This window comes from Podarcis erhardii (assembly GCF_964252035.2).
Source record: "Podarcis erhardii genome assembly, chromosome: 1".
Taxonomy (NCBI): domain Eukaryota; kingdom Metazoa; phylum Chordata; class Lepidosauria; order Squamata; family Lacertidae; genus Podarcis; species Podarcis erhardii.
The window spans coordinates 16,375,056-16,386,880 of NC_138497.1; the positions used below are offsets into that span (position 1 = coordinate 16,375,056).

Consider the following 11,825-nt stretch of genomic DNA (forward strand, 5'->3'; position numbering starts at 1 on the left):
CACATCTTCCTGGGTTACCCCAGTCACTCTGGGCAGCTTACAACATACTGTGGATGCTCGGGTTGCGAACATGATCCGTGCGGGAGCCACGTTCACAACCTGCAGTGCTGCGTCTGCGCACGCGCGGGTTGCGATTCGGCACTTCTGTGCACGCGCAAAGTGCGATTTAGCGCTTCTGCACATGCACATGCGCCGGAGTAACCTGTTCCGGTACTTCCAGGTTTGGCGCACAACCTGAAACGTCTGTAACCCAAGGTATGACTGTATATAAAAACATAATACAGTGGTACCTCCTGTTACATACGCTTCAGGTTACATACGCTTCAGGTTACAGACTCCACTAACCCAGAAATAGTACCTTGGGTTAAGAACTTTGCTTCAGGATGAGAACAGAAATCGTGCAGCAGTGGTGCGGCAGCAGAAGGCCCCATTAGCTAAAGTGGTGCTTCAGGTTAAAAACAGTTTCAGGTTAAGAATGGACCTCCAGAACGAATTAAGTTCTTAACCCGAGGTACCACTGTAAAACATTTAGAAAACATCCTTATGCAAGATAGTCTTCAAATGGCTGGAGGGTCGGATAACTCCATACCCTCCAATATTTCTCCAATGAAAATAGGAACATCCTAAGGAAAAGTGGGACATTTCAGGATCAAATCAGAAACCAGATGGCTCTCTAAATCAGGGACTTCCCTGGAAAATAGGGACACTTGGAGGGTCTGCAGATACTCTTCGGCTCATGGGGAGTCATCCTGAGGTATATATGATATATAGCTCTAAATCACACATGGTAGGAGAGGGGGTTGTGGAATACAGTTTGTTTTCAAGGGGGCAACTGTGTGTGTGTAAACTGAAACGAGGTCTTGACGTTTCAAGGCACTTCTTAAGTGTTGGTGGGGCGGGAGAAGAGGAACACCTTCAGCTTCCCGCGGCTTCTAGGACATTCTGAGGTGAGGCAGCGTCGGGAAGCTTCTCAAGCCTCCAACCGTCGCGCAGGGGGGAAGGGCGCAATTCTGCCCCTCCTCATTAGTTCGATGAAGGATGGGAGGGGCAAGGCAAAGAAAAGACGAGAAGCCCCGCCCTTGCTTCTCGGTTGTTCTCCGTAACGAGGGCGACGGCGTCACCGCGCCAAGATGCAGCGTTTCCCTCCTCCTCCAGCGGCCCCTCGCGGGGACTTCTGCGCTAGCGCATGCGCAGTCTCCCGCGAGGCGGGGGTAAGGGAAGAAGACAGAGCCCCTCGCATATCAACTCTGCTACTTTCCATGTGGGAGGGTAAAGAGAGGCGCGGTTAGCGCATGCGCGCCTTGCCGCATCTCCCTCCCTCCCTCCCAAGCTTGGCTCCTCCCCTTTTCCCCCCTCGCGCGGGAGGCGAATCCCCGCCTGCTCCCCGCCCCGCGCGTTCTCTGTCAGTGAAGGTTCCCGATGGTTCTGGAAAGAGGCGGCGGCGAGGCTATATAAGGCGAGCGTGAGGCGGGGGCGCCGCGCAGTGCAGCTCGAGAGGAGGTAGCGGGAGAGCGAGCTCTCTGAGAGGAAGCGTTCTCAAGCAGCCTGGTCATCCAACCGCCGCCAAGGTGAGGAGGCCGCTAGGTAGGGGGACGGCAGTTGGCGGTGTCTGTTGCCCCTCACGGACACCCGTCGCGATAGCCACAGAAGTGGCATCGGAGAAGTGACGGGGCGGAATTGCCGGTGCTTTGAGGTGCCGCGCGGTGATGGGGAAGGGGAGAAGGACGGAGGAAAGAAGGGGCGTGAAGGACGGGGTTGGACCGGAGGCGGTTGAAGAGATGGGGGGGGGGAGGTTTAGAAGGTACAAGCGGGGAAAGATGCCTCTTCCCCCCGCATAAACACCTCAGCGAAGCAAACGGGCCGCGTGTCTCTTATTCCCGCTCTCGCCGCTCGTTCTACGTGTGCGTAGAAAACTGCACAATAAATAAAGAGTCGGCGTTTTTCTGCGGGGAAGAATAAATAGACCAGGGTTGCTCGGGGCTAACGGACATAATGACGGAGCCGATAAGCGGAAGGCGGTTACGTCGAAGGAGCGGGCGGCGGGTGTCCTGGCTGAGAACGGGCTCGATTGTCCAGTACTGGGAGGGGAGGGGAGGGTGGAAGCGGCGCTCGTGGGGACGGCGGCGGTGATGGGGAGGCGGGTGCGGGAGGGGGGGGGAATGTCTTCTGCCGTGGCGGCGCGTGCACGTTAAGTCGCTGGCAGCTTCGCGGCACGGTCGAGAGGATTGGCTTGTCAAAGCGCTGGTGAAGGGAGGGGTTTGAAAGGGCCAAAAAAAGAGAGGGTGGGCGGGAAGGCTCTAGCAGTTTCTAGAAGGATTTAGTGTGTTCCGCGTCGAGGCCGGCAGGGGGCGCAGGGACTGGCGTCTTGGGAGAGCCAGTGCAGTGTCCCTCTTTCATTAGGTTCCTTTCGCCGTTGGTCGTTTCGCTAGGCAGAGGGGGGCCGCTTTGCAGGTGCAGTTGAGCCCCCCCCCCCCCGAGTTTCAGGTTTAAATGGTTCGTGTTACAATTACAAAAAGCCACTGCTAGATCACCTTTAAGCCTTCTTTCTTACCTGTTCGTTCAGAAGTTGTTAAGCTTGTGGAATTCGGTGGGGTTTAATGCCGAGTAGATGCAACCAGCGCACACACAGCAAACTGGCCTTTTTTTAATTAGTTGCCAGGATTTCTTAAAACGGGTGCATATTATGTATGGCAGAGTGAACTTTTTTCACAATAAGATTGTTTTATCACCATGCAATGTGTATTGAGAGTCTGGGCTGGTGATTGATTACATAGGGTGCTGCTGCTTGAATTACTCCCAGGAGAGCAGACTGTTGGGAAATATTGCATTATTAAATGAGTTCTCTTATCTATCTTGTAACCAACTTTATAACAGGAAAAATTTGCATGGCAAGCTGCTTTCAGAAATTCTTGATCTGTGAAGCATTACTTTGGGAACTGTTATTGATGAACTAGTTAATTGTCTAGTATATACAATATTTGAAATTGAGTTAAAACTGACTCCCCACTAAAGTAAACTTTAAACATAATCTTTCTACATAGATAACAGATACTTAGGACCCTAGTTAGGATGCTTAAAACATGCAATTGTTAATTCAGTGGCTACATTCAATGATCTGTGCTTTAAAAAAAATTTCTTTACTATTGGTAGATGCCAGAGGAAGTACACACACAAGATCAGCCAATGGAGGAGGATGTGGAGACCTTTGCCTTCCAGGCAGAGATAGCTCAGTTGATGTCCCTGATCATCAACACTTTCTATTCCAATAAGGAAATCTTCCTCAGGGAGCTTATCTCCAATTCATCTGATGTAAGTAAATCTTCCAAGGGGTAGAAAACAAATAATTGGCTTATGTTAAGGTTTCCTAAACACTGAAAAGGTTACCTTGTGTTCTACAGGCTCTGGATAAAATCAGATATGAGAGTTTGACTGACCCAAGCAAACTGGATTCTGGAAAGGATCTGAAGATCAACCTTATTCCTAACAAGCATGATCGTACCCTGACTATTGTGGATACTGGCATTGGAATGACCAAAGCTGATCTGGTGAATAACCTGGGAACCATCGCCAAATCTGGCACCAAAGCCTTCATGGAGGCCTTGCAAGCTGGTGCAGATATCTCCATGATTGGTCAATTTGGTGTTGGTTTCTACTCCGCGTATCTGGTTGCTGAGAAAGTAACCGTGATCACCAAGCACAATGATGATGAACAGTATGCTTGGGAGTCTTCAGCTGGTGGATCATTTACTGTCCGGCTGGACAATGGTAAGGAATGTTAATGTTCTCATCTTATTGGTAAATTGCCATGATTCTAAGGAAAACTAGAGCTCTGGTACAAAACTAGATCAGTGATTGTACTGAGCCAACATATTATGCACATTAAAATATTAAATTCTAAAGTTGGCTGTTTGGAATTGTTACTTAGCAGTCAAATACTCAAAATAGCTTTTGTGGCAGTGGCAGTTAACTTCTGTAACTCTGTGTTGCAGGTGAGCCTTTAGGCCGTGGTACAAAGGTTATTCTACATTTGAAGGAAGATCAAACAGAATACATTGAAGAGAGACGAATTAAAGAAATAGTCAAGAAGCATTCCCAGTTTATTGGATATCCAATAACACTTTTTGTAAGTGACTTTGTCTCCAGAACCATTGTATTGTGTACCAGATACAAAAATCATAGTTCTTAATTCTCCTCGAAATAAGAACTACCAAGCAGTTCACATATGTGTGTCAAAAATGGCAAGGGAAGCAAAATTTTCAGTGCATGCTCAAGCATTGGTAAAGCTTTAATAATGAAAGGTTGCAGCAAATTATTTTGGATTAACTAGTCACTCTAATAGGTTGGAATAGGAGGGCAACTGAAGTTCAAAGCTGTGAAAGAAAGTGGTATTGTGGAGGCTTATGTGCTTCCTTATCAACTAGTGGTCTTTTCACTTGTGATGTAGTTCAGTCATGCAAATTCACTGGCCTTGTTTCAACTTTGTTTTTTGTGGGCAGGTGGAGAAAGAGCGTGATAAAGAGGTGAGTGATGATGAGGCTGAGGAAAAAGAGGAAGAGAAGGAAGAAAAGGAAGAAAAAGCTGAAGATAAACCTGAGATTGAAGATGTTGGCTCTGATGAGGAAGAGGAAAAGAAAGAGGGCGACAAGAAGAAAAAGAAGAAGATCAAGGAGAAGTACATTGACCAGGAAGAGCTGAACAAGACTAAGCCAATTTGGACCAGGAACCCAGATGACATTACTAATGAAGAATACGGAGAATTCTACAAGAGCCTGACCAATGACTGGGAAGATCATCTAGCAGTCAAAGTAAGATTGTTACTTATGGAATCTAAAGTTGTAGTATAGCTTGATTGTAGAAAAGGCCCTCAATGAGGTTTACAAAATTGATGAAACAGTAACATTACTAAAAAAAATTGCAATCAAAATTTAAAACCTACAGAAAGTTAAAACCACTGACAAGTTAAAACTCACAAAACATTCTAAAAATGTAGGTAGGCTCGCCTAAATAAGAATGTCTTCAGCAGGCACCAAAAAAGAAAACAGTGAATACATCTGCCTACTATCAATGGGCAAGGAGTTACAAAGTGGCAGTGCTGCTACATTGTGCCAATGAGTGCTGCGGGTATTACATGGCACATGTAAAAGTGCCCATTCCGCCAATGGAAGTGGGCACATAGGGGGTGAAGGAATCCTTGGGATCTCCAGATGTTTCACTACAACTTCCTCTTTTTGCAGCACTTCTCTGTGGAAGGGCAGCTGGAATTCAGAGCACTCTTGTTTGTTCCAAGGCGTGCACCTTTTGACTTGTTTGAAAACAGAAAGAAAAAGAATAACATCAAGCTGTATGTGCGCAGAGTGTTCATCATGGATAACTGTGAAGAATTAATCCCTGAATATCTGAGTAAGTAAATAGCTCTGCATCTACTAAGTGATATCCTGGTAGATATAGGATGGAAGTTGCTGCTACCTGTGATGCATGCAGAGTGGCCTGGAAGATGTATAACGTGTAAATGCAGCCCCTCGCATATCTTGAGTGAACTAATGTATGTTATGTGTGGAGTGCTTCTGTTTTAAATTCCATTTTTTAATAAGTTCTAATGCCAAGTGAGTGATGTGTGTGCAGCATGATAACGCTGCCATGATGTACTACCTTTTTTCTAAATCAGAATTTCCCAAATCTAAGAATTCACTTGCCACTCAAAAGAGCTTACAAAGTGTGTCAGTGACCCCAACCTAAATTTTATGCAAATATAAAGTAAAATCAAGAAGTATATAATCAACATTTATTAATGATCAAATACCATAACTGGGAACAATTAAGTAAAATGAGGGGAAATAATGATACCATGCATTGATCCCTGTAACTGTATTTAAAACAATTGGCAATAAAGCAGCATTTTCCAATAGTAGTTATGGATTTGTCTTTCTAAATAGAGGCTTCTCATTTGCAAAGAAGGTAACATGCCCATGGCAATTATTTCTGATTAATCTTTATTCACTTGCCATCATAAACTACTTCTACAACCCTAGGCTCTTTTTGACCCCAGGTCTTTATTAACTCCTTTCACTGTGCCCTATCTACCCTAGGGGATGACTGTTTCAGGAAACCTTGTTATAAATTGAAAGCAACATACCATTACTTAGGCATATAAATAACCCATGCCTAGGAATAGATTATCACTCTGCATGATAGGCTAATGAATATGTTCTTCACAGATTTCATGCGAGGTGTTGTTGATTCAGAAGACCTGCCTCTAAATATCTCCCGTGAAATGCTGCAACAGAGCAAGATTCTGAAAGTGATCCGGAAGAACTTAGTCAAGAAATGCTTAGAACTCTTTACTGAGTTGGCAGAAGATAAAGAAAACTACAAGAAGTTCTATGAGCAGTTTTCCAAAAACATTAAGGTTGGTTGGGTCAGATAATGCACTTAATAATAATAATTTATTTATACCCCGCCCATCTGGCTGAGTTTGCCCAGCCACTCTGGGCAGCTCCCAATCAAATGTTTAAAACTTTCTTTTGAGTCTTGGGTAATACCTAACATAAAAATTGTAACTTCCTTCCAGCTTGGCATACATGAGGATTCACAGAATCGCAAGAAACTATCAGAGTTATTGAGATACTATACTTCTGCATCCGGGGATGAGATGGTATCATTAAAAGATTACTGCACCCGGATGAAGGAAAATCAGAAACATATATACTACATTACAGGCAAGTTTCACTTTTATAACTAGAAGCTAAAATGACGACAACTCTCAGTAGTGAAATGAAGTCTAGTTACCTTGATTGACGTGAGGATTATTGGGAAACTGTCTGTGTTGTCTAGATGTTGCATTTTAGACTGACTTGAGTATTGACCAAGGGTAGCTTTATAGAATTTGAATTTGTTGCACAGGTTTGCCATATTTCATCTGTGTTTTAGACTATTGTTACTTTGGGCATTGGTGCTGCATACGTTTGTGGCTTGGTAGCAAATTTCATTTGAGGGAAACTGGTCTTAACTTAATTTTGGGGATGGAGGAGTGCTTAGTTAAAATAATTGAATCTGTTTCTCTCTTTGTAGGTGAAACCAAAGATCAAGTAGCAAACTCTGCTTTTGTGGAGCGCCTTCGTAAACATGGTTTGGAAGTAATTTACATGATTGAGCCCATTGATGAATACTGTGTACAGCAGCTAAAAGAATTTGAGGGGAAGACTTTGGTTTCAGTAACAAAAGAGGGACTGGAACTTCCTGAAGATGAAGAGGAGAAAAAGAAACAGGAGGAGAAGAAAGCAAAGTTTGAAAGCCTCTGCAAGATCATGAAAGATATACTTGAAAAGAAAGTAGAGAAGGTAAGCATGAAATAATATATAAACTCTGGTAAAAGCAGTTGTCAGATTGTTTCCTGCAAGTTCATAAGTTATCTGTTACTGTTAGACTATTAGTTCATTTTGCCAAGCAACAGTTTGCAGAAGTTCTTCCAGCTCTGACTCTATAGTGTTTAACTGGAGGTGCCAAAGATTGAATTTGAGACCTAATCCCAGCCGATGTGATATCTGTGGTGTTTTCCACTATACCACCTTAATAATCTTTGTCTAAATCTTTTAAATTCTTAGTGCTACCTAATGGATTGCTGTTTGATAACTAAAGCTTAATTATGCTGGTGTACTTGTATGTTGAAGTAGCCTGCATGTATCCCCATTAAAAGTTTGGTACAACTAATCCCCATTAGTTTGGTACAAACTAAATACCCAATAAGCTAACATTCACGTGCAAAAATGTTAGTACTGTAACACATTTAGCTGTATGGATTTTCTCTCTAAATCTCTCTATGTACTTACCTAGGTTGTAGTCTCCAACCGATTGGTGACTTCCCCATGCTGTATTGTGACCAGCACATATGGCTGGACAGCAAACATGGAGAGGATAATGAAAGCACAAGCACTCAGGGATAACTCCACAATGGGCTACATGGCTGCCAAGAAGCATCTGGAGATCAATCCTGACCATTCTATTATTGAGACACTGAGGCAGAAGGCAGAAGCTGACAAGAATGACAAATCAGTGAAGGACCTGGTCATCCTGCTATATGAGACTGCTCTCCTGTCATCTGGCTTCAGTCTAGAAGACCCCCAGACACATGCCAACCGTATTTATAGAATGATAAAACTTGGTTTGGGTAAGTTAAATCTCGTTAACTAAATGTTGTATAGTTGGGAAAGCTTTATTGTTGTGGAAATAAACATAGTATAGAATTCAATTTTTGCTAAAGATACTAGAGTTAAATTTAGTGATAAAACACTATAATTTAATTACAGGTATAGATGAAGATGATACTGCTACAGAAGAAACTACCCCTGCAGTTGCTGAAGAAATGCCACCACTTGAAGGAGATGATGACACATCACGCATGGAAGAAGTGGATTAAATGGTTGACTTCTTGAAAGAGAAATTTGGATATATTTCTTTTGCCCTTGGCTTTGAATAAGTTATATTTTGTATATTATGAATGTGACCTGCCAAAACGTCTTGACACTTGTCTGCATTCCCTCTCTATATTTATTTTTGAAGATGTTACACCTTTATTTTTGTTAAATTTCTTTTTAAAGTTTATGTGAGATGCCATTGAGGGAGTGTCTTCTCATGACAAATAGCACTGTACAATCCTATATACAGGCGAATAAATTCTATTGGTTAAGTGAATTGGCAGGGTTTTGAGGTTGGCTGTGGACAGAAAAGGGGGGGGGGAATACGTTGGGAGCTTAGATTTGTTCTGCAATGTTGCTGTTAAGCCTCTGAAGTTCTGATAACTCAACCATCTGTAACATACAATGCCTAGTAACTAGGTATTGCAACTTTAAAAAGTGGAATATTTAAACATCCTATTCAAAGTTCTGGGATATTGATGTTTAGTCTTTTTATATACTGTAAAAAGGATTCTAAATTCCACACTTAAAATAGATTAGAGACTACTGTAAATCTATTGTGACTAATGCAGTTTTGCATGTACAGTTACTCTGGAAGTATCTAGAAATAAAAGTGTTCAGAATGTATCTTGGTTGAATTACTTTGTTTTCAATGGGATTCCTTTACTGGGGTCTATAAGTAGCTACTGCCAAAGTTTGATCAGCATACATGCTGCAAAATTTAGTTACAGCCTTAATTATTTGAGAAACTTTTATCCTACTCTTCAGCCAAAAAAGGCTCCTAGAATGGTCTATAAAACAAAGTGCAGGCTTACAAACTTCAAAAAAAGATGATAGTCGTGAACCTGGCTTTTAAAACCTTTTAAAAACAATATGGAGGCCCTGTGTCAGTGCTATGTTAAGAGGAAGCTCTGGGATGGTAATGACCATTTGCTAATTCCTGTTACATAGGTTCTTCAGATTCATTGAATAAGATTGATAAAGCTTGGTAACAGTCATACTAAGAGTTCCAGTACTTAAATTGTCAAACAGTTCCTCCTTGTTGGTGAGGACCAGGATCTAAGAGCGCGCACACAAGCACCTGATGGTTCCTTTGTCGTTCATCTCTACACCCCTGGTGTCATATGTTACCATTTGAGTGACTGGTGGGGTGTAGCTGGGAGTACTATTTAATACAAACTGAACTGCTTCAACAGATGTATCGATTTATGAAGTATTGATTCACCAAGTGACAGGTGACTTGCTTTGAAGGTTAAAGCCAGTACTTTTAAGTTGGGATTGAAAATACACCAGCAACCAGTGTTGCTGGTATAGTGTTCAGGAGTCTTGCCACCTTGTCTCCATCAAGACCCTGGTGGGTATATTCTGAAGCAGCTGAATTTCCAGGCTGTCTTCAAGTGCAGTCCCATGGAGATGACATTACAATCTTGGACGTGTCTAGAACATGGATTACTGTGGCTAGGTCTGACCTCTCTGAATAGGGCTGCAGTTGGTAAAACAATCATGGCTAACCCCACCACCTGAGCCTTTGATCTGTGTGAGCTCTCAAGAAAATCCCCAAACTGCATAGCTGGTCTTTCGGGTGATACGGTGTGTCACCCTATCGAAGGCCAGTTGTAAACCACTTTCTGTAGCATATGGTATCCCAGCCCACAGCACCTGCATCCTACTCGGGATTTTTCCTTGGAATTTTGCCCTTGCCCATCCGCAAAACAACTCCCAAGTACCAGTTTAGAACTTCTACAGTACTGCCTCCCTGGGATCAGAAAATGGAAAAGAGACATAGAACAGCACAGAGATGAGACCGCAACCCTACCCTCATGATGACTTCTTCCAGTGGTTTCATGTAGATGGGGCAGAGCAAAAGTCCCCCAGCACCATTCTTCTGAGAACAACTGTCCAGGAGTGAGCAGAACCCCACCATAAAGCAGTGCCTTCATGCCAAACCCAAATGAGCAATTCAGAAGGTTACCTTGGTTGGTATCAAATGACACCAAGTGGTCCAGGAAGACTTATGTTCTACATAACAAGACTGAATAACAAATAGGATGATATGATGATGAATACTTACAGCTCCCTTTTTACCAAATGGGGCCAGTTCTGCTCCAGAGGGTAGGATCTATACCTTGAATTACAAAAAAGGAGATTCCAGCTAACGGTTAGGAAAAACTTTCTGATGGTAAGAGCTGTTCCCATAGCGCAGCAGATTCCATCTGAAGGTGGTGGATTCTCCTTCACTAGAGGTGTTTAAGCAGAGGTTGGATGGCCATCTGTCAGGGATTCTTCAGTTAAGATTCCTGCATTGCAGGGATTTGGACTAGATGAGTTGTGATCCCTTCCAACTCTTCAGTTCTATGAATCTAGGGTGGGTTGCAAAAATACAGCAATTAAAAACAAAGCACATACTTATTACCAGTGCTTTTTTCCCTTAAAATGTTTAGGGGTACTCCTTTTCCTACTCATATTGATATAAGGTAAAAAGGTAAAGGTACCCCTGCCCGTACGGGCCAGTCTTGCCAGACTCTAGGGTTGTGCGCTCATCTCACTCTATAGGCCGGGAGCCAGCGCTGTCCGCAGACACTTCGGGTCACGTGGCCAGCGTGACAAGCTGCATCTGGCGAGCCAGCGCAGTCCCTATTTATCTACTTGCAGCAGGAGGTGCTTTCGAACTGCTAGGTTGGCAGGTGCTGGGACCGAACAACGGGAGCGCACCCCACCGCGGGGATTCGAACCGCCGACCATGCAATCGGCAAGTCCTAGGTGCTGAGGTTTTACCCACAGCGCCACCCGCGTCCCCTCAATGAGGCCAAACTTAGATTCACAAAATGTTTAGGGGTATGCGTACCCCTGTGTCCCCCCAGAAAAAAAGCACTGCTTGTTACAAATCATAAAACTACAACCACAAACCATCCAGTAACAAAATGAACAAAGCAGCAGCAGTAGTAATATTAGAATGGCAACTCACAAGGGCTTGAGCATGGCTTCCTTGCGGCCTTCCCAAGCACTGTGCAAGGACCTCAAGCTGCTGTAGCTCAGAAAATGAGGCATCATCTCCCGCGCAGCAGTGAGAGGACGCCAGACAACATGGCGCCATTAAGTCCCAGGCCAGGACCATTAGCCGCTCTGATTCCAACACCTAAGCAGCTTTCTCGACAAAAGAGCCTTAGAACGCTGAGCAAGGGCAATGCAGGAAGCGAATGCTTCTTGCCCCCTCAGGAGACTTGGAATATCTCTTTCATTTAAACACACCCGGACCGTCTGTCTTGTTTTCACTCTCACTTCTCCTGGGCTGAGCATGCAAAGGATACAGCGGCCGTTCTGCTGGCATAGCAGTGTGTCTCTCCCTTCCAGTCACTGAGAGAGAGAGAGACACTCAGAGAGACACACTTCTGCAACTATATCCAATTCATGCTC

At 43.8% G+C, this 11,825-nt stretch overlaps 1 protein-coding gene across 1 annotated transcript; it reads left to right on the forward strand.

Moving 5' to 3' along the window:
* Nucleotides 1–1,408: 1,408 nt before the first annotated feature.
* Nucleotides 1,409–9,038, forward strand: HSP90AA1 (heat shock protein 90 alpha family class A member 1). Its single transcript, XM_081860907.1, has 11 exons — nt 1,409–1,568; nt 3,151–3,309; nt 3,399–3,765; nt 3,990–4,123; nt 4,497–4,805; nt 5,235–5,400; nt 6,216–6,406; nt 6,569–6,716; nt 7,069–7,337; nt 7,831–8,164; nt 8,304–9,038. The coding sequence occupies exons 2-11, from the start codon at nt 3,151–3,153 to the stop codon at nt 8,411–8,413; spliced, it is 2,187 nt and encodes a 728-aa protein (XP_081717033.1). The 5' UTR covers nt 1,409–1,568; the 3' UTR covers nt 8,414–9,038.
* The last annotated feature ends 2,787 nt before the right edge of the window (nt 9,039–11,825 follow it).

Coding starts and splice junctions, on each gene's coding strand:
- HSP90AA1 (XM_081860907.1), top strand. CDS start 3,151: ATGCCAGAGGAAGTACACACACAAGATCAGCCAATGGAGGAGGATGTG. Junction 7,338..7,830: donor TTGAAAAGAAAGTAGAGAAG/GTAAGCATGAAA, acceptor GTACTTACCTAG/GTTGTAGTCTCCAACCGATT. Junction 8,165..8,303: donor AATGATAAAACTTGGTTTGG/GTAAGTTAAATC, acceptor ATTTAATTACAG/GTATAGATGAAGATGATACT.